General features: G+C 46.3%; 1 protein-coding gene across 13 annotated transcripts in view; it reads left to right on the forward strand.

Moving 5' to 3' along the window:
- The window catches only part of FGFR2 (fibroblast growth factor receptor 2), a 102,872-nt gene extending 83,849 nt beyond the window's left edge, over positions 1-19,023 (forward strand). For 11 of the 13 annotated variants that reach the window (XM_007173205.2, XM_028164229.2, XM_057531188.1 and 8 more), the window contains 7 exons: positions 1,349-1,459; positions 3,348-3,538; positions 9,917-10,039; positions 10,599-10,669; positions 12,360-12,497; positions 14,172-14,277; positions 17,331-19,023. In XM_007173205.2, coding sequence (XP_007173267.1) covers positions 1,349-1,459; positions 3,348-3,538; positions 9,917-10,039; positions 10,599-10,669; positions 12,360-12,497; positions 14,172-14,277; positions 17,331-17,495 — 905 coding nt within the window. In that variant the 3' untranslated portion in view covers positions 17,496-19,023. Of the gene's footprint in view, positions 1-1,348; positions 1,460-3,347; positions 3,539-9,916; positions 10,040-10,598; positions 10,670-12,359; positions 12,498-14,171; positions 14,278-17,238 lie in introns of all 13 variants that reach the window. The other 2 variants (XM_057531183.1, XM_057531190.1) reach the window with 1 other exon arrangement.
- The last annotated feature ends 3,628 nt before the right edge of the window (positions 19,024-22,651 follow it).

The following is a 22,651-nucleotide window of genomic DNA, read 5'->3' on the forward strand; positions in this document are numbered from 1 at the left end:
CACTTTGGGGCGTGAAGCCCGGGAGGACAATATTCTCCCACCCTGCACGTCTCGGCTCCACCAACAGAGGCAACCAGCCCTCTGCCTGCATCCTGCACGGCCTGGGCCTGCCTCCTGTGCCCTTGCCTTGCTGAGTGGCAGGTGCAGTGAACTGTGGGCTCCCACCAGCCGCCCCGACAGCCCCTGGCCATGTACCAGGGCCGAGTATGCGAAAGGCCCAGGCTCCCGGTCTCTGTGGACAGAGCTTCTGATTTGGTTTACGGAGCTCAGGGGAAGGAGGTCTGGGAGTTCTCTTTCTCTGGTTATATCAAGGCTGGCCTTCGCTTAGGAGGGAGAAGGACGTGAGCCACAGAGCCCTTGTGACGTGGCCGTTTTTACAGCCAGTGGGTGGCTCAGAGCTTAGAGGAGACCCCACAGTGTCACCGCAGTGGAGCGTCTGCATCCGAGGGGCAGGCGCTCAGTCCTCCACGTGAGACTGCGTGGATGTGACACTCCAGGCAATTGTGTTGCTCTTCCTTTTGTGAAGCTAAAAAGCTTTATGCAGCATGGCTTCTATCCATGCCCTTACCTCATTTTTTTTAGTAAGCCCAGATTTCCCCATATTGAATTAGCTCACAGGGGGATACCTGGAGGAGAATCTTGCCACTTTTTGGAAGCTAACTGTGAGCCTGTGTATGCAGAACCTAAGCCATTCTTGCTTGAAATTGTGGAGCAGAGGTTTTTAAAACCTTAATTTTTTAGCAGGGGAATCCCAGCCCCTTTGGAAGCCCGTAGAAGGCATGGACCTTTGCCCCCTTAAGATGCACGTGCACACACGCACTTTTGTCCTCAGTCCGGGGTGTCCTCTGAATCCATCTGTGAACGCTCTGTGGGCTACGAGGGCTCAGCTTAGCAGCACGTGGTGCAGAGAAAGTCTGAAGTGATGTGAAATGCTCCCAAACTCCTCTTCCTCCTCCTCCCCGGAAGTCCTCACGGTTGGTTTCAGGCCCCATGAAGTTTGATGTGATTTTCTCAGGTACCTTAGGTTTGCCAGAGGATGGAATTATTTCACGATAGAGAAAAATGCCCCCACGTTTGTGAGGTTTGCTGGAAAAGATTTGGCCTTAGCATCCAAGGCCTATATATTTGTTCTGACTTTTGACCCTATTGACCCCAAATTAGCTACTCGACACGGAGCAGGGCAGTGCTGGGCCCTTCCCGCTTCACCAGTAAGATGAAGGAGATGATTTGGAAAGTTTTTCTGGTTCTGAAATTGACTTTCATGCTGTTTCAACCAAATTTTCATCAACTAACAGTAGCAACCAACGGGTTAGAGGAAACTGATCTGTAATTTACCTAATGTTCCTAGATGATGCCACAGAGAAGGACCTTTCTGATCTGGTGTCAGAGATGGAGATGATGAAGATGATTGGGAAACACAAAAATATCATAAATCTCCTCGGAGCCTGTACTCAGGATGGTGAGTAAGAGGAAAAAGAGCTTTCATCCACATAACCCAGGGTTCAATGTCAGCATCGTTTTAAAAATGGATGGACTCTTAGATCTTGCTCCTAGGGCCTCTCAAGTGCATGTTTAAAGTTTTCCTTAAAACCCCCGCAGGGGGAATTCCCTGGCGGTCCAGTGGTTAAGACTCTGAGCTCTCACTGCCAAGGGCCTGGGTTCAATCCCTGGTCAGGGAACTAAGATCCCACAAGCTGGGACTTCCCTGCTGGCACAGTGGTTAAGAATCCGCCTGCCAATGCAGGGGACACGGGTTCAAGCCCTGGTCCAGGAAGATCCCACATGCCGCGCGGAACAACTAAGCCCGTGCGCCACAACTACTGAGCCCACGCGCCAGAACTCCTGAAGCCCTCATGCCTAGAGCCCGTGCTCTGCAACAAGAGAAGCTACTGCGAGGAGAAGCCCGCGCACCGCACTGAAGAGTAGCTCCCGCTCACCACAACTAGATAAAGCCCACACAGCAACGAAGACCCAACACAGACAAAAATAAATAAATAAAAGTAAATAAGTAAAAAAATAAGTAAGATCCCACAAGCCATGTGGTGTGGCCAAAAAAAACCCAAAACCCGTCTGGAAGTGTTCCCGGCCACAAACACAAAGAAGACGTTATGACTGTGCCTGGGTTCTAGGGGCGGGAAGGTGGGCATTGGGTGACTCTGGATGGGAAGGCCTATAGCGTCCTCCTGTTTTTAGGGCATAACCTGGAGGGTTTTCGGAAAAGGCAGCCTCCTTATGTTTTTGTTTTGTAAGTGCTAAGAGAGATTTCTCCAAATAAGATCCTATGTTTTGGTGGACAAGTTCTTCCCTTAAAGCGGGGATTGAGGAACCCATGTCTTGTCATGGGTACCAGGTGGCTGAGCTCCCACGAGTGGCCTGAAAGAGGGGAGACAGGTAGGAAGGGGCACGTTATCTTCCTCAGGGGAGCGAGACCCCTGGCTTCTCTCATGGATGGTCTATGGCACTTTGCGAATCAGTTTGATGATAATTAATAAACTTGAAAATGCCTGTCTTTGCCTCAGCAGTTTCCCTTTGAGGTCTATACCAGGAGTCAGGAGACTTTTTCTGTAAAGGGTGATTGTAAATATTTTCGGATTTGTGGCAACTACCCATCTCTGCTGCCGCAGTGAGGAAGCTGCCACAGACAATACAGAAATGAATGGGCCACGTTGTGTGCCAGTAACATTTACACACAAAAACAGGCTGGTCTATACCATGGGGAAATTATTGCACACACATATACAGAGACGTGCATAGCAGTGTTCACTGCACACTGTTTGCAATGGCCCAAACCCGGAAACAACCCATAGGGGGATGGAGAAATACAATGTGGTGTATTTATATGATAGAATCTATGTAACTGTTAAAAGGAATGATCTAGATCTATTTTTATCAGCCCGACTGGCTTCCAGAAAGATAATATGTGGGGGGGAAAATGGTGCAAAGCTATGTCTTTATTACTCATTGATGTGATTAAAAATAATACATTGTTTATGGATACACAGGTGTCTGTAAAATAGTTAAAATGCACTACAAGGACCAAATTTATGGTAGCTGTTGCTTTCCAAGAGGGCGCAGGTGAGAGGCTGGGCGAGACAGGGAAAGGACACTCACTGTAGTACCACTGTTTTGTTTCTTAAAGACTGTTGAGTCTGTCTCGACCGAGTGTCGGTTGTCATTTGGGGGAGATTAGAATGCAGGTGTTCTATTTTTGTGTGTGCTTTTCTGTATGTTTAAATTTTAAAAAATGTGATAAAGCACTGGGTTGTAATAAGTAAAACTCCTTTGCTGAGCTGCCCCAGGGCAGATCTGGGCTTCCCTGCCTCTCCAACTTGTGTTCTCGTCCACAGGGCCGCTCTATGTCATAGTCGAATACGCCTCAAAGGGCAACCTCCGGGAATACCTGCGTGTCCGGAGGCCGCCCGGGATGGAGTACTCCTATGACATCAACCGCGTTCCCGAGGAGCAGATGACCTTCAAGGACTTGGTGTCATGCACCTACCAGCTGGCCCGGGGCATGGAGTACTTGGCTTCCCAAAAAGTGAGTCCTTCCCATTCTCCTTGGTTGGGTGGATTCCAGTGAAAAATGTCTTTGAAGAAAACAGACCATTGGGACGTGCTCGTTTGCTGCATCAAGCCCTTGCCTGTCTTGTACAACCTGGAGACTATGTCTTGCATTATTCACACTGGGGTTTAATGAACTCTTTAAAAGCCAAAACAACCTCATAAACCAGTAGTGACACCACAGAGATGAGCAGAAAAGATGTCTCTTTTCGCAGGCACGGCTGGCTGTGATCTGCCGGGGAGTTGGCTCTCCAGGTGGACAGCAGTTGGGTTAGGGGGCGCTGCCTTTAATTCTGATGATTTTTTGGCTTTATTTGTTTTGTGGTTATTGAGCCTTTGGACATGGACTTTGGGTGTTGTCTTCATGGTTTTGAGTTTGAAATGACGTTAAATAGTCTAAGAACAAAGACCAAATGAAGGGATATTTTGGTAACATCGAGTGCTGGGTATCCGCTGGATTTATTTTGTCTCGTTTGGCGGGGTGACCCTCTGCGGTTAGAAGTTGGCCAGGTCCCCTGAGGTGAATCGCCTGCATTCCGAGCATGCCACATGCAGTGGACTTGAAACATCTGAGTTATTGTGAAAGCAGTTAGACAGGTGCCCAGATATCCCCTGGGGCATTTTGGACGGCCCAAGACACCCTTCCCTGGCCCACGCTTGGGGGGAAGGTCAGAGCTACCTTCTTGGGCAGCGGTGGGTCAGTTCCTAACTGTGCTGGAGCTTAATGCAGCATCAGGGATTCCTCTGGTCCCCAAAGAAGTAAGAGCCTCTGGTGGGCATGGACCGTCTGTCCCCTTGTGGCCTGGGCTGGGTCCTGGCCATGCCGGTCACATGAGTGAGCGAGGCAGCCCCTGTCACATCACGCCGAGTAGGGATTTGGGGGCCAGTGGCTGCACCTCAGCCCCTGCTGTCTGTAGCCACGTGGGAACACGGCCAGAGCCACCACACGTTCTGTTTTTTGTTTTTTGATTTTCACCAGAGTTGAAGATTTTTCAGAGCTTTTTTTTTTTCCTGTAAGATGTCCCAAAGTATAGATTTTAGGAAACCGAAACAGGGTTGTGCGATTGTGTACACGTGTGTGTGCACAGCGGACTTTGCCAGCTGACAAGTCTTTGGCAGGAAGAAACAATCAGATCTAGCATGTGGGACATATGACAAGACATTGCTTCAAAATGTCAGTGTCACAAAAGACAAAAAATGCTGGGGAGATGGTTCCAGATTAAAGGAGGCTTAAGAGACGTGACAACTGAATGTGCATGTGTGATCCCGGGAGGGATCCTGTTCTGGATGGGAGGTGGGCTGCCGCTTTTATAAAGGACATTTATGAACAATTGAAATGTGAAATTGATTGCATAGTAGATAATGTGACTGTTCCAATGTTAAATTTGGGGGTGGTGATGGAGGTCTTGTGTAAGGTGGGAGGTATGTGCTACTGAGGTCTGCAGCTCACTTTTAAGTGGTTCAGCCATAAAACGGGTTTGTGTGTGTGTGTGTACAGGGAGGCTGGGTATAGAGAGAAAGAGAGAGCAAGGAAGCACAAGTGAATCTGGCAAACCTGGATAGCTGTAGCTGCTGTTCTCTTTCGCCTTTTCTGTAGCTTGGAACTATTGCTAAATAAAACCCTGGGGAGGCGGCCTGTCCGCAGGTTGCCTGTCCTGAGCCTCTGGTCCTGGTCGCCCTCTGTCCTCCTGGTGTGGGAGAGGTAGGAAGGATTTTTTGGACTCAGCAGGGCGCTGCTACTAATCCAAAGTGGTGGGAGACTGGCCTGGTCATTTTATTAATCCTTCAACGAATATTCCTGAGCGTTCCTGATTCGGATGCCTGGTATCCTGGGTCAGGTGACCAGGATGGACACAGTCCCTGGCCTCTTGGAGCAGGAACTATGGGGGGCAGCAGGTGAAATCAACAATAAATGTGGGCATAAAATAAGTATGTGAAAGGCTGAGAACCGTGCTGTGGAGGAAACCGATGGTGTGAGGTCAGGAACAGGGGGGACTCGGGAGGTTGCAGGGGGAGGTGAAGGGCGAGCCCTCCCGCAGAGGGACGGGCTGTGTGGAGCCTCTAGGGCCTCAGGGCCTGACAGCCCCAGGCAAGGACTCTGCCCTGTGCTCTGGGCTCTGGGGAAGCCACCGAGGGGGAGTGATTTTGATCAGGTTTGTGCTGTAAAGCTGGCTCCTGTGACCGTGGTTTGGGCTGAGGTTTATTGGCCCCGATAGACACGAGGGAAGTAGGTTGCTTTGGGATATATTTTGCTATCAGGACAGTTAATGGATTGCGTAGCTATAGGAGGGAGAAGAAGAGGGATCAAGGCTGACTCCTGGATTTCCAGCTTGAGAAACTGGATGGTGGTGCAGCTTAGGATGAGGAAGATGGGGGCATGGGGCGGTGGCAGGAATAGACTCTGGTGGGAAATCCAAGGTACATTTTGAACATGTCTGAGGGTCATTCAAGGGCAGATGTCGACCAGGAAGCTGCGGGCTGAAGCTCAGCTCTGAAGGCTGGGCTAGACCCCGGAGCCAGCGAAGGAAGTGTAGTTTCAAGCCGTGGGAATGGACGGGTTCTCCGTGGGTGGGGAGGTTGGGGAGAGACAGAGGAGAGTGGGAACAGAAGCCTGGAGTCAAACCCTGAGAAAACTCTCAAATCTAGAGATGGGCTGAAAGCACAGGAAAAGATGGAGGAGACATGGTCAGAGAGGGTCAGAGAGGGAGGAGGGAACCCAGAATGTGGTTCACAGAGGCCCCGGGAGGAGTCTCAGGAAGGTGGAATAGGAGAAAGGAGCTGGTGGAGTCTGGCTTGTGGAGCAGTGGTGGGTCGCCCCCCACCGCCTACCGCCGAGGACGAGATCCTTCCTGCTTTGGAGCTGCTTGGTGTGGTGGAGAGAGAACTAAGAATCAGGTGAACTTGGCAAAATGGGGAAAACGATACATTTTAGAATGACAAACTGAAAATGCCCTTAGTAGTAGTATTGTAATAATAATAATTATCATTATTACTAATCACTACCACTTTGTGAGAGCTTGGGTCCCCCCCAACCCTACCGCCGAGGACGAGATCCTTCCTGCTTTGGAGCTGCTTGGTGTGGTGGAGAGAGAACTAAGGATCAGGTGAACTTGGCAAAATGGGGAAAAGGATACATTTTAGAATGACAAACTGAAAATGCCCTTAGTAGTAGTATTGTAATAATAATAATAATCATTATTACTAATCACTGCCACTTTGTGAGAGCTTAATGTCTGCCAGGCATGGAGCAAGCATTTTACGTACAGTATCGTCCATAACCGCAGGACAACACAGAAACAGGTGTGTTTAGATCCCCGTCTTATGGATGAGGACGCAGGGGAGTGTCTGGAAGTGCCAGGAAAGCTTCGAGCCCAGGTACGAGTGAGTCACTCTCCTCACTTCTGAGTTGGGGACTCGACAGCCTGGAGAATAAAGTGGCTGGTCCCAGACCTGACCTTCTTGTTCTCTACCCACCTATCCTGCTCTCAGGTATTCCCTTCCTCCCTGGACCGAGAACAGGACCATTGAGATGCCCTGTGTTGGGGCTTTGTTTGCTAACCCAGGGTGGGGTAGAGGGGACAGAGTCCTGTTTCCTAAGGCTTTGTAGTTGTGTTTCCAAAGCTCTTTGCTGAAGGCCACCTGCAATTAAGGACCTAGAACAGGTTTGAAGCAGGTTCTAGACCAAGATCTTAAGAATGGTCCCCTGAATGGAACCTGCTTCCAAAAATGGAGGGCTTATTCCTGACCGTGGAAAATGAAGAAGCGGGGGACAGGTCAGCCCCATCACACCCATTCCCTCCCGGTGGATGGCGATAAGTTTGTTAGAGACCCGCCTGAGGAACTGTTGGGTGAGACATCTGGTTCATTGCTGATGCAGTGTAGTTAGGAATTCAGCTCAACGGACGTTTACTGGGTCAGGTTCTGTGCTGGGAATGTAGAGATGAACCTGCAGTCCTGCCCTTGACCTGGGGACGCTGGGGGTGGCCAAGTTAAGAAACTCCATGATGTGTACAGTAATACAGTTAGGTGATGTGGGATTTGAGCCTTCTACCAGTTATGGAAGCCTTTCTATTTTCAGTGCAAAGTACACTAATTTTTCTTTTTTACAAAATCCTTAGGCCAGTTAAACCTCCAAGGTGTTAAACTTGAGCAGCTGTTTTTGTTTTTTGTTTGTTTGGCTTTTCTTTTTTTAGCAAGCTCTAACTTCCCCATCTGTAAAATGACTATAATAATACCCATCTCATAGGTTGCTATGGGAATTTAATGTGATCAGCTGTACAGAGGCACCCAGCACGCTGTCAGAGTCATTGAGGCGTTAGTCTTCCTTCCCTTAGCGACCCGTTGACCTTTGTTTATTGAAGAAATGGAATACCAAACAGTCCGAGAGCCCTAGTTCTGTAAAATGGTCAGCTCTTTGCACTGGAGAATAACTCAGATTTCTGCAGATGATGGGAATTTGGCTTGACTTTGGTTATTTTCTTTTTCTTGGGTATTGGTTCCAAGTCTCTTCTTGTTCAGCCCAGAGGGTGGGCTTTGGTGTTTCCTAGCACCCTGGGATGTGGGAGGTTGGTGCTGAGTTCTGGCTCTCTTGGAGAAAATGGGGGTCGCCGTCGTAGTGACTCTGAGTTGAGCCCTTATGTGTGGTCAGAACCCCACGCCCAGGGAGTCAGATTCTTCTGACCACACAGCTTGCCAAACTCACAGAGTTGTGTCGGCAGGGAGCACACCACTGGGAGAGTTTGGCCCAGGGCTTGGAAGTTCAATTTGAAGAGGCCTCCAAAACCAGGAACACAGCTCCCGCCCCAGCTGGATCCCCGGGCGGCTTCTGGGAGCTCTCACATTTCCTGCTTCCATTCTGGCTGGGCACAGGCATGCCTGTGGGGCTCTCCTGCCTTCCCTTCAATGATCTTAGCCCATCCAGGGGGCCACAGATGCGGATTAAAAACAAGGAATAGTTGGAGGGTGGGCAGAAAAAAATTATCCCTCATTTATTCTTCAGAGAGTGTTTGGTCTGCTCCTTTTTCAATGGGCCATGTCGTGGAGTATCAATCTGAAATCAGCCCCATTTCACCCACGTCACATCGGTTGATAAGACTCTCTCCTTCATATAATAGTTAGCCTTTGCCTAGAACCTGTGTAAAAATGTTTGTTAGGGATGTTTGTTCACTTCTTTATACCTAAACTAGGAGGTGATGATTTGGGACCCTAATTACCATGTATCCTGGTAAAATCTTGGTATATTAAAGTACAGCTAAAACACTTGTAACAGCTTACAAAAACATATCATTTGTAGAAAGGAGACATAGAAGTTATAATGACTAGAGCTTTCGGAGACCAAAGAGTTAGTATCGGAACCATAAATCAGCTGCCCTGCAGCGAGCATCTCAGCATCTGGCCCCCGTGTATGTGGCAGACATAGGTTGGGCCCCGTGTGGGGACCAGGTGTTGGGTGAGAACTGGACAGAGCATAGACAGGCATTGGCCTTGATATAAGCCCGGAACAGATGTGATCAGCTCCTTCAGAAACATAATCTGAGGGAAGCAGAGAAGATGCGGTAGTGCTGAGTTTGAAGCACGGAGACCTGTTGGAAGGATGATGAGACCCTGGACTAAGGGCTTAGCAATGGCAACGGAGCCGGGTGGACAAATCGGAGAGGCATTTGGGAGTTGAAATCAAAAGAACTTGGGAGGAGTGTGTAAAGAATTCTGGTGTATGTATCTCAGGTGGATACGAAAAAGACCAAGAAAATAGGAATAGAGTAGAGACCTTGAATTTAAAGGTGCCAAAGGGATGTCAATGTGGAAATGTCCTGTTGAAAATGAGAATCTGGATCCCAGGAGAGAGGTCAGGTTAGAGATAGGAATTTGCAGATCTTCTGTATGTATCTAAGAATGGAAGCCATGTGGATATGTGGAAATATACAAAAGTAATGGGACAGGTCCTCTATTTTGAGGGAAAGAGAAGCTAAAGCCAAGGAATCTGAGGGATCGGGGAGAGAGAAGGAGAGTGAGCCAAGAGAAGGGATGGGTTTAGAACTCAGCGGGGGGACGGTTTCAAAAATGAGCAAGAAAGCAACAGTGTCCGGAACTGCAGAGGGGGAATAATTGTGGCATTAAAAGAGGTCATTTGGGTGTTCATAATACGAAGGATGCCAGTCAACTGCAGATAAAAGGGTATGTGTTTTCTTATCTACCTTTGCTCTTTGAAATAGTTGGGGCCTTGGTCTTTTATTTTAATTAGAAAAGAAATACCAATTTTTGATGTAAGATGTATTTTCTCTCTGCATTATAAGAAGTACGTACGTTACCTTTTTATTCTTGTAGCATTTTGAAATGAGTTCTTTCTCGATTTCAGTGCATTCATCGAGATTTAGCTGCCAGAAATGTTTTGGTAACAGAAAACAATGTGATGAAAATAGCTGACTTTGGACTGGCCAGAGATATCAACAATATAGACTACTACAAAAAGACCACAAATGTAAGTTGTGGCAGTGCTGAAGTGGGAAGGGGTGGAGAGGTGGCACGGAATGTTCCAGGTGAGGGATGGTGCTCAGAGCTAGAGGGACCAATGCCTTTTTATTCCTGTTCTTTTGCCTTCCTCTTTACAGACTTCTCAATAAGCAAATTTAGACTACATTTAAGATACTCTTGGTAAATGTGAACCAGTCTTATGTACAGAATAATCAGCAGCAAGAATCTTCGTAAGGCTCCTTGTCAAGAACTTTCCTAGCAAAGGTTAGAGCCTGGGAGTTTCTGGGTTAATTTTCACCTAGGAGTTGGTCAGGGTGTGCCTGCCTGCTAGGGAGATAGATGATAATGAGAATCCAAGGAAACGACATTTTACATTTTATTAACGTGTCCAAATCTGTGCGTCTTCCACACACTGTGTAGTCCCAGTTGGAGCTTATTTCTGTGCTAATGACTGTCCAGCAAAAACCATTAGAGTGTCAGCTCTTAAACAGGGCACAGCCCCGTTGAACCTGCTAAAATAAATCGGTTTTAATATATTGGTTTTTACATTTCTACTACACTTGCAGGGCCGACTTCCAGTCAAGTGGATGGCTCCCGAAGCCCTTTTCGATAGAGTGTACACCCATCAGAGTGATGTGTAAGTAATTCCCTTGTCTCTGCCTTTTCCCTCGGGCTGAGTTGTAAAAATCTCGTACATTCTTTGCCTTCCTTCATTCTTTGGTCCCTGCTGCATTTCACACATGCAGAGAAGGTGCAGGAGCTGGCCTTAGAAAGGATGGATTTTATGGTAGGCTGGTAACCAATGCTCTGTTACTAATCTGCCCGGCTTCAAAGCGCACAGGAGGTGGAACCGCTAACCTGCTCCTGCCAGAGCGGAAGTTCCCCCCCTTGAACTAATTCACGGATGTGCAAGTACAAAGCTGCTATCTAATTTGCCAAGCTGTTGGCGTGTTCTTCGCGCCCCTAAACTTTTCCTACTTGAGAGTAGTTTGTCATGTTTTCCCCGTCCTAGGTTTGTCCTCATAGGGGAAAGCTGGTTGGGACACGGTCCACTAGGATGATCTTGACAGGGCCTGCTCCCTGTTTATCCTTTGAAAAAATTCTGATCTTGTCTTAGCATCCTTGATAATGTTACAGAAATAGAGTGAAAACTATACAATATTTCTATTGTGATACACTTAAAAATATTATTAGGGCCAGGCTCCAACTGGTATTTTAGAATTCCAGCTTTGGAAATGTGGTCGAAAGATGTTACCATTGTGAGAAACTGGGTGAAAGGTACAGAGGATCTCTCTCTGTTCTATTTTTGCAAGTTCCTATGAATCTATAATTATTCCAAAATTTAAAAAATCAGTTGAGCTACTCTTGTTTGTGTGGGTGGGAAGATTTCTGGGGCAGGCGTGGATCCTGTGCTATAGCCACTGGTCCTCTTCAGCGGTCCTCTTCAGCAGTCCTAGAAGGAAAGGGTTACGATTCCCAGTTCTGCAGGGAGCACACTGCCTGGATTGTGCTGCTATTCTCGCTCTGCACGAAACCAAAGGCAGTTTCATTTCTGAAACTCAACAGAATCAGTGAGGGTGTATTTCCAGTGACCTAGGTAAATGCGGGATTCTCGGCCTGATTAGCTCAGGAATTGTGAGTCTCTTGAACAAGGCTCTGGATCCAACTGTGGGTCTCTGCACGGTCAGGTATAAATTGTGCCCTGTGAGACGTTTTCACTTTCTGTCGTATGTAGTTTGTCTGGGGCACAGGGCTCCTCCATCCTAATCCCAGCCCGGCGCTAACTCCCTTCATGACCTTAGTAAGTCGGAAAGCTTTTGTGCCCTCGGATGGTCCACTGGCCACCATGGGCAGCTGTTACGTCTCAGAATCAGCATGCTGGCCTTATTCTGTCAACTGCTCATGCTGTAGGTCACAGCCCTGGGGTCAGGCACATAGGCCGGTGGCAGAGCTGGACAGGAGCATAAAAAGCCTTGCAGTTTAGAAGTTCATGTTTATAACACTGCATTAAGACAGAGAGTTTTATTTGAGAGTGATGGAAGGAGGAAAAAACCCCCCAAATCTCCACCCTCCCCTCTGCCCCCCAAAAGAGTGATGGTTTACCATCACTTGTCTGTTGATGGAAAATTCCATCGGAATGGCCTCTCGCTGTCATCTGGGGATGCTCTTTGGGGGCAGGAAGGGGCAAGTTGGATGAACTGTAGGAGGGCCCCGGTCAGGTGTCTTTGAATGTAAGAAGTAAGTGGGCGTTTATTTTCTTAACTGGGCGTGTTGAGGTTTCTGTGATTCAGATGGATTGCTGATGCTGTTTTCTCCCTTCTTTGCAGCTGGTCCTTCGGGGTGTTGATGTGGGAGATCTTCACTTTAGGGGGCTCGCCCTACCCAGGGATTCCCGTGGAGGAACTTTTTAAGCTGCTTAAGGAAGGACACAGAATGGATAAGCCGGCAAACTGCACCAATGAGCTGTAAGGGCTGTCACCTGTCCCGGTGCCCCAGGAGCCCCTGCCCCCCGTGGCGCTTCTACTGGATAGTTTGGTTTTCTAAGGCCCCTGGTTTTTTAAACCTGTCCTAAGAAGAAGAATTGCTGAAACTTTCTGGGCCCAATCCTGGAACTGAGATAGAAAGCTCCATGGACAGCCCTGACTGTCCAAAAGAAAGAACATCCTTCTGAGGTGTATGGAGCGAGCTTTAAACCACAGAGGGTGTCGGGCTGCCCGGCCGAGGGCTCCTGACTTCACACAGCGAGCCCGGTGATCTTCCTGGGCCACTGTACTGTGCCTTGCTGTTGTCAAGGTGACAGGAAGGTACATCAGGCTTCCCACATACACAAGCTCAAAAGCCCTGGGGCTGCCCCCTTTCCTCATGGGTTGTGCCTGGCCCCTGCACAGCGAGTGGAGAATGGGTGCTTCTGCAGCCTCGTTGTGACCATTGAAAATTGCTCTTATAGACGGACCTCAACCACATTCCTCAGGGCGAATGAACTAGCGTCTGGTTACCTATATTTTACCCATATTTTAGTGCAGAGAATTAAAAACTTGTCCAGGTGCCATCCTTAGAGTACCCGATCTGACTCTAAAACCATGAGCTGGTTTCTAGCGAAACCTACCCCGCGCTTTAAGTGGAATTACATTGTGTTGGTGACATGGGTCTTGCGCAGTAAAGTCAGTGCTTTGGAAAGGAGTCTCTCCTCCCAACCCCCAGAATTGACTAAGAGGGATGGTCCCAGAGACCGCGGTCTCTTGGGTATCGTTTCACGGGATTTTGTATCAGTAATCCCATGAGTGCTTTTCGGTGTACAGTGGACATCTGATGAATGACCACATTTTATAGTATGTTATATAAAGGCATTTATTTATTTATTTATTTTAACGTCTTTATTGTATAATTGCTTTACAATGGTGTGTTAGTTTCTGCTGTATAACAAAGTGAATCAGCTATACATACACATATGTCCCCATATCTCTTCCCTCTTGCGTTTTATTGTGTTCCTTGTCATTCCTGGTGCTTTTGCTGCCTTAGAGGGTCTGTCGGAACCCATCATCAAGATAAGGCCTGGGAACCTAGGCCTTTCCAAGAGTTAATCAGGAAGTGAAGGTACAGCCCAGTGGCAGCAGATTAATTCATAAGAACCTTGCCTTAAAGTTATAGTTTTCAAACTTCAGTTTTTTAAAACTGAGGAACCTTTGTTCAGAGCGTCAGGCAGATAACAGTAGAGCTGCTTTGGTCCAGGCAGGGGCGTGTGGGGAGGGAAGACCGGATTCCCGCCTGCTCCTATGGGGCTCTTCCCACAGTGTCCAAAAGTGCCGTGGAAATGTGATACCCTCTTATAAGTCACTGCCACAGGGGTACCAGAAGTCAGCCGTGAAAACACATGGAAGTGTCTTTTTTGATGGCATATATACCTTCCTAAAACATTTTGGTTAACGTGATGTCTTTGTAAATCAAAGTGCCTTTCAGAGGAAGCAAGCAGTGCCTCTTTTGGCAAAGTGGATCACCACCCCCTAATTTAGTTGCTAGGGAAGTTCTGATACATTTTCATAATTGAGGACATCTCTCCATATTGACTATTAAAACTGGCTTATAGCCATGCCCCCTAGTACTTAGGGAATGAATTCACCGAGGAAACCCATCTCTTCCAGGTATATGATGATGAGAGACTGTTGGCATGCAGTGCCCTCACAGAGACCCACCTTCAAGCAGTTGGTGGAAGACTTGGATCGAATTCTCACACTCACAACCAATGAGGTAAGAACCTCCTTCCAGAAGCCCGGGGTCCTTGCTTGGGAGACCAGCACAGTTTTTGAAATGCACCCTCCCCTGTTGGACTCTGGGGTATAGTGTATCCTTGTTCCACAGGGGTCAGACAGAGTGAACCTATGTGTTCCTCCCAAATCCTGACTTTTCTCAGAACTACATCTTGAGAGTTCTGACTCACAAAACCAGAGACAGAGGACCCCACCCGAGGCTGCCCCTCACTGTGGCACGTGGATGGTGGGCCCAGGGTGCGTATGTATAGGAGGATGGGGAGAGGAAAGAAATGTCCGACTGCAGTGTTCGGGTTTGCGTGGGAAGGAGCTGGGGTTTCTGTGCTGGTTGGATTCCTTGCCCTGGTCATTAGGGTGAGGGCTGCTGGTCATTACTGGGAGGGCTGCTGATGGTCCGTTACTGATGAGCTTGATGGGATGCATTGAAGTAGTGCCATTCCAGCTTCTATATAACACATGACACAGCTTCTATAGAACACATTCCAGCTTCTATATAATGATGTGACCGTGCCTGGTCACAGCGTAAATGTACACAGAGTTTCCTTTAATGAGTGACTTACAGGATCTTTAAGTGAAAATTCATACCTTTTGTTAAAATATTTATTTTCTAGAAAATATTTATAATCTATGCCAACAAAAGAAACCCTCTTTTGTCACTCATTGTCCAAACTCGGCCATGTCAGTGGCTACTTCGCCATGCAGAGAGAGTCATCTCTGGTTGTGGAAAGAAAGTGGTCTGAGCAGGAAAGATGATAAACCCATAAAGGCCAGAAAAACCCCACAGTAGGGAGAACTTGTTAGTGAATGAATTAGAGATATTTAATGAGGATGTAGAATAGTGTTCCTCCAAACAGCGGCGGAGGGGGGGAGAAAAACCCTACAATTGTCTTAATAACAGCAAAAAAAGGTTAAAATTGCCTAAATATTTTAGAAGGAAAAGAATACCTTTATTTTAAAATAATGCATTTAACAGTTTCAGACTGATTTTTTAAAAGAATAATCAAATGTTGTGATTTGAAGCCTTAAGCCAGCAATATTATCTGTGCGTCTGACTGTAGCTGATAAAGGGAGAGATTGCATTTAAATGAATACAGCTGACCTTCAGAAGTTGAAAGGAACAGTTCAAGGGGGAAAAAAAAAAAAACACCAACTTTCTTCTCCTGCCAAAATTGTTGTTTCTAGTATAAGTTCCTTTAACCCTAGACTTGGAATCCACTGATATCCCTAGTTTTTTTTTGTTTTTTGTTTTTTTCCCCTATCAGATCTGAACATTTATGGCTTCAGTTAGAACCTGGGAAAGCACTAAAGTTCCATTTTAATGATCCTGTGTCCGTGCTCTATGCTGTTTATTTATATATTTACATTTAAAGTGGGCCCATTTTCACCCTGAAATTTACATCTAGCATCCTAAAATAAAAAAGCAGAATGCCATACTGTCTAACGGATATAAAAATCGAAGTTTCTTTCCTTCTGAAAATCATTACCATATGCTGGAGAAAATTGGTTCCATTTAGGACAAAATTTCATTTTTATCATTGTAAGCAAAAAAGTTCTCTTTTGATGTGGTGGGCGTGTTTGTTTCCAGTTGTACAGTTCCTGCTGATGTTGTTGGAACTGACACATCCCCCATTCTTGGATGGGGACTCTTTTTCTTGCCAAACCTGGTGATGAATTACAGGGGTGGTTTGGGTTTTTTTTGTCTTTTAAAGTGTATGGTCGCCAACATTCTGTGGGCTCTTTTCTGATAACACTGAGGCTGGTTGTGCTCTGGTCTGCACTTTTTGCCCCCCTTCAGCAAAACCACGTGTCATAGTACACTCCTTGGCTTTTGGGGGTGTAAGCGGAGGCACCCCAACATGCTAGCCCAGTTGAGGCAGTGATACCCAGAAGTTCCCCAGTTTAGAAATCTTTTCATGGTTTGCAGACCTTTTCTGTCAAGGGCCAGACAGTCAACTTTCAGCTTTATGGGCCTCTTTGTGAGTTTCTGTAGCAACAACTCAACTCTGCCATTGTAGCAGGAAAGCAGCCACGGACGATGTGTAAATGAATATGTCTGTGTTTAGATAAAACTGGATGGACCCTAAAATGTAAATTTAATATGAATTTTGTTATTTTACATAGTTTTAATACCATGAGATGTTATTCTTCTTTTGATTTTTTTCCCAACCATTTCAAAATGTTAAAAACCATTCTTAGCTCACGGACCACACAAGAGCAGGCAGTGAGCTCTCACCCTGTCTTAAGTCGGAAGCAATGTTATCTGGCGGCCATCGGGTGGGCTTTCTGACAGCAGCACCGATGGGTGCTTCAGGGAGCAGAAGAGTCCTTTTTGAATTTAAAACCTTCAAAACTTTAAAACGCAACCTGCATTTTCCTAAACTGTTCTTCAACAGTCCATTGTGGGTGTAACAAACACGAGTATATCCAAGCCTTTTTTGAACCTGTTTACATTTTCAACTCAGAGAGCTTCTGAGAGTAATGAATTGCATCTGTGAAATTACCCGCTGAATGAAGACATATTCCCCTTAAATTATCCTGGAAGCTACAATAGTAAAATATAATTCGTGAAATAAATATTCATGGTCTCAGCTATGGAAAGGGGTCCCGGGCATCCACAACATCTTACGTTTTTTCCATTTTGCTGGGTGCGGATTTGAACCGTGTGGTCTAACAAGCAGGTCCTTGGGTCTGTGCCCGTCGAGGTGACTGCTCAGCTGGGTGTTAACATTCCCTACTTGCCAATAGTTCATTTGAGATGGGTTGAGAAGAAAAGTGAAGGGCAGCCTAGAGGAGATAAAGTTGGGGTCTCAAGGTGGTCTTTGTGGAAGCCGGGGTGGGCAGGTCTCAACCTGCTGGGGGTGCCCCCACGTTGTCCCAACTCCCATATCAACGTCTCAAGAGCCTGCGTTTGAAATAAAAGTCTTCTCTTCGCTTCTTTCAGGAATACTTGGACCTCAGTCAGCCTCTCGAACCATATTCACCTTGTTATCCTGACCCGAGATGAAATAAAACGTCTCTCTTCCCTTCTTTCAGGAATACTTGGACCTCAGTCAGCCTCTTGAACAGTATTCACCTAGTTACCCTGACACAAGGAGTTCTTGCTCTTCGGGAGATGATTCTGTTTTCTCTCCGGACCCCATGCCTTACGAACCCTGCCTTCCTCAGTATCCACATAGAAACGGCAGTGTTAAAACATGAATGGGCTTGTCCCCCGTCCGCAAACAGGGCGGCCCAGGAACATAGCTGTACTGAGCAGGGAGGCCCTGCCTCTGGGAGCCTGTTGTCTTGGCTTGTGTGTGTATATGCATCAGAGGAGTAAATAATTGGGAAAGTAATCAGCACACGTGTAAAGAATTTATAATCTTCACCAGGAGGAGAAGAATGTTTCTGAGGCAGTGGACTGCCATGGGCCATCACATGCTGATGACCCACTGTGGGTACTGGCTGTGGACCAGCCAGACTCAAGGCAAACATGCATTCTGCATTTCTTGTGAATTTTGTAATAAATGGAGAAAATATATGTCAGCACATACTTACAGAGCACAATTGCAGTATATAGGTGCTGGATGTATGTAAATATATTCAAATTATGTATAAATATATATTATATATTTACAAGGAATTATTTTTTGTATTGATTTTAAATGGATGTCCCAATGCACCTAGAGAATTGGTCTCTCTCTCTCTCTCTTTTTTTTAAAATAGCTATTTGCTAAATGCTGTTCTTAAACAGAATTTCTTAATTTTCACCGAGCAGAGGTGGAAAAATACTTTTGCTTTCAGGGAAAATGGTGTAACATTAATTTATTAATGAATTGGTAATATACAAAACAATCGTTTATAGTTTTTTTTGTTTTTTTGGGTTTTTTTTGTAATTTAAGTGGCATTTCTATGCCGGCAGCGCATCAGACTAGTTAACCTCTTGCTTGGACTTAACTAGTTATCAGATCCTTTGAAAAGAAATATTTACAAACTATGACTAATTTGGGGAAAATGAAGTTGTGATTTATTTGTGTTTCAACTCTGCTGTCAAGATGATTGTTCTTAAACCACCTAAATGCCCATGTTAAAAAGAACTCGTTAATAAGAAGGCGTTTTGTTTTGGTGCAGCTCTGTCATTGGGCCCATAAACGTTTAACTGGGCTCCCCGAGACAAATGGTACCACCGTTCTCTTAAAAAGATGCCTTAGTCCATTCCTCAAGGAGCGCCCTTCGTTGAGGTGCTAGCAGTGTTCTGCTCTCCGGCAGCTGGCCTTCTGCCCCTCAGTTGCACGTTGATCAGATTAGCCTGTGTTCTTCGGCGAATCTTCATAATGGCTTCCAGATTCATTGGCGACAGAGAAGCCTTTTAGAATCTTCATGTCCCATCGAAGAAAATGGAAACACTGAGTTGTTCTGCCGATAGTTTGGGGGATCCTTCCATCTTTTTAAGGGACTGCTTCCGCCTAGCAGGACATCACTAAAAGAATCCCACGTAATGCCAACGTCAGAATACTGCCACGCTGTCCATTCTGTATGAAAGTGCTGTGTTTTGCTTTCGAAACACCTACTCACTCTGCTGTAGCCATGCAGCATGAATGGAGATGACACTGATTTTTAACGTGCTACGAAATTGGAGAAAGTATTTAATAAAGCCTGTTAATTTTTATACTGACAATAAAAATGTTTCTACAGATATTAATGTTAACAAGACAAAATAAATGTCACGCAGCTTATTTTTTTAATACTCGTGTCTTACCAAATGGTTTCCCGTGTTTGGAGGTGCCGACTCAGTGCTGTGTGGTGTGATTGTGTGGAAGGAAAGCAGAGCTGGGGAGGTCTGTTCTTTGCTACAAACAGTGACTTGTCAGAGGGGTTGTCCGGGACCAGCAGGACCTGCAACAGGTGGGTCCAATGGAAAATCAGAAGAGGCTGGTTCAAGTCCTGGCTCCGTCGCTCCCTGGGACCCCAGGGGAGTCCGTGTTCCTTTCTGGGCCCCAGCCGCTCCCAGAGGAGCACGTGAATGGCATGGGAGGGAGCTTTGCGAACGGGCAGCTGTTCTAAGGATGGGGAGGTATTGAGAGGGGAGATAGTCAGAAGGTCTGGGTGCTGGGCACCTTGAAATCTTTTAGGCTGCCTCCCTCATGATGTAGAATTTGCTTCAAAATTTCAAAAAGACAACTTGAACAAACTTTCAAAATAATTTTACTTATTTCCATGCCACCCAGAATCTGAAGAGGGAAAGGGCTTTTTTGGCCTCTTAACAAACGTGAACCTGTGACTCTTACGGCTTCATTACGTTCACTTGCCAGCCTCAACGCCAGGAAAAGGAGACAAAAACAATCCGGCTTCTGCACTTCAGCCACGCTCTCAGAAGCTTCTGGGGCTGTTGGTGGTTACAAAGTGCCGTCCTTGGCCAGAACTCAACTTTTCAGTTCAGAATAAAACAACTATTTCTCCTGGGGAGAAAAACAAAAAAGTTGCCATCCTTGGCATCTTTGTTCTGTTTGAGGCCATTAGTGGTAGAGTGAGGGTCTCACCAGCCAACTGAAGCGTGGCCTCAGCCCTCGTTCTGTATTTGCCAATCTCCTGTGCTATTTATTATCAGGACAGGGTTATAATCCCACCCAAAAGAATGGGATTTAAAAAAGAAGATAACACGGGAATTCCCTGGTGGTCCAGTGGTTAGGACTCGGCGCTTTCACTGCCTTGACCCGGGTTCAATCCCTGGACAGGGAACTAACCCACAAGCTGCGTGGCATGGCCAAAAAAAAACAAAAATAATGTCGTAAATCAAGTATACTTCAATAAAAAAATTAAAATTAAAAAAAAAAAGGGAAAGCAGCCTTTAGTCACATGTGTTCAGGAAGATTATTCTGCAGCCCTCTGGCCGTCTACATCAATGGGCTCCCCTTGGCCAGGCTGCAGGAAGGACTTGCTGGTGTTCCACACCCACGCAAATCCATGGTACATCTTCTATACTTTTGAGACTGAAGGGGCAGTTTACGGCTTTTTACAATGTAAGCTATCTTGTAAACAGACAAGGTAGATTATACTCCTAGCTGTTGGCCATTTTAGTTTTAGAATTAGATTTGTCATCAAGGGAAGGAAGGTAATGTGGTCCATGAGAAGGATGGGAGATAACTTCTTTTCTGATACCTGCCCCAAATAAACCGACCCGGGCAAGGCTTGGTAAGAATCCTGGAGCATAAGGCTTCCCCCTGCCCCGCTTAGCTGAGCCCACCTCCCACCCCGAGACTTAAGGAAACAATGGGAATGAGTTGAAACACAGTGTGGTTTTCATCAAGACATGAAGAACCAAAAGTCGCAGGCATCTTGGTGAGGAAGGACGGGTACCTGACTCTGCTGTCTCCAGCCCGGAAGCGGGGTGATTCGAGAGGCTGCTCAAGGTCCAGCTGGGGGTGACCTTGGGCAGGATGCACAGATGGAGAAGCACGGCGGAGAAGTCAGGCCTTCAGGGGCGTTGGGTGGATTCCCTGAGAACTGGGTACCCTTTTCTACTCTCAGCTTCTCCACCCCTTGTTACCTCAGGGAGCTTCCCTCCACCAGATGCTTTGGGAAGTTCCTTGATACCACGCATAGGAAACTAAAACGTGCAGTTACAGTAAACCATCTGGCAGACTGGAACAGCTAAGGATTGAGGACCCAGGCCCCATTCTGGAAACAAGACGTTGGTCTGCTAGCTTGTACTGTGTAATTGAGGCTCTAGGAGGGCTAGGTACAGAGACCTCCACTATTACAGATCAGGAATTTGAGGGTCTGCTTGAGGTTCCTAAGGGTCACATGGCTGGGAAACGGTCAAAGTAAACAAGGCTGCAGCCTTATGCACTCCAGGAGAAAGACAATGGATGGTGGATTGGGAGGGAACTGGATTGGTTTATTTCTTATAGCTGGGTGATGTCGGGCAAGTCACGGATTCTATCTGGACCTTCATTTCCTCAGCTGTAAAACTGGTTATCACCAGTGTCATGGTCTTACCGTGAGGGCTGCCCGTAGGAGCTTAGCTCAGCTCTGGCGGATGGTACTCTATTAATGAACAGTTTTCTCTTCCTGAGAACCTGTTTTTGTATATTTGTGATTTTTTAGTATATATTCACAAGATGGTGCAACCATTACCACCATCCAGAACATTTTCCTCACTCCAAAAAGAAGGCCTGTCCCAGTGAGCAGTCACTCCCCACTTCCCCCTTCTCCCAGCCCTGGCAACCACCCATCTGCTATTTGCCTATTCTAGCCATTTCACATAAGTGGAATCATATATGGCCTTTTGTGTCTAGCTTCTTTCACTTACCATAATGTTTTCAAGGTTCATTCATGTTGTAGCATGTATCAGTACTTCATTCCTTTTTTATTGCCAAATCATATTCCATTGAATGGATAGGTACACATTTTGCTTATCCATTCATCAGTTGATGGATATTTGGGTTGTTTCCACTTTTTGGCTATTAGGAACAGTGCTGCTATTAACATTTGTGTACAAGTTTTGTGTAGTCGTATGTTTTCGTTTTTCTTGGTTGTATACCTAGCAGTGGAATTGCTGGGTCATATGGTCACTCTGCGTTTAACCTTTGAGGAACTGCCAGACTGTTTTCCAAAATGGTTGCACTATTTCACATTCCCATTAGCAGTGTATGAGAGTTCCATTTTCTCTATATTCTTGCCAATACTTGTTATTGTTCATACTTTTTATTATAGCTATCCTAGTGGGTGTAAAAGGTCTTCCTAAGATTTCAGTGGCTGAGGAAATAAGACTTAGATCATGGATCAAGATACAGAATAGCTACTGGGTTTTCTAGAACAAGATATTTCAGTGAATTGGCTGGCTTTTGCACCTATAAACTGGCCAAGATAGCTAAGGGGCCTCAGTGGGGCTTCACCGAGTGGAGGGCCTGAGAAATTGATCAATTCCATCTCTTTCCTCTTGACTGAGAAAGGAAGGAAGCACTAACACGTGATGCAGAGGGACAGAGATTCTTTCTGGCTGGAATCCTTGAGTGCCTCTCTGCCCCATGTCCCCAGTTTTACGGCAAATAAAGTCTAGTGAGCTTGAGCAATCCCCTGGGACCGATTAATGCACTATTACTTATGTATGCACATTGGAGTCGTCCGTATCCAGCCTGCATTTTGATGTTATTTATTTTTTGATGTTTTTGAAGATGAAAGCGAAGTTTATCTTCTCTCACATTTCATTCCTTGGAAGCCTCGAAATGACTTGGCTGGGCAAGGACTACAGAAGCCTTCCACGTCTTAAGTGACATTCTGGAATGGGGCCCCTCTGTGTCCTCTTTTCCTCAGGGTTTCCGGGGGTTTTGATGAAGCTGCCAAACACTGTTCCAATACCGGCCACTGAAACA

This window comes from Balaenoptera acutorostrata, chromosome 16 (assembly GCF_949987535.1).
Source record: "Balaenoptera acutorostrata chromosome 16, mBalAcu1.1, whole genome shotgun sequence".
NCBI classification, from domain to species: domain Eukaryota; kingdom Metazoa; phylum Chordata; class Mammalia; order Artiodactyla; family Balaenopteridae; genus Balaenoptera; species Balaenoptera acutorostrata.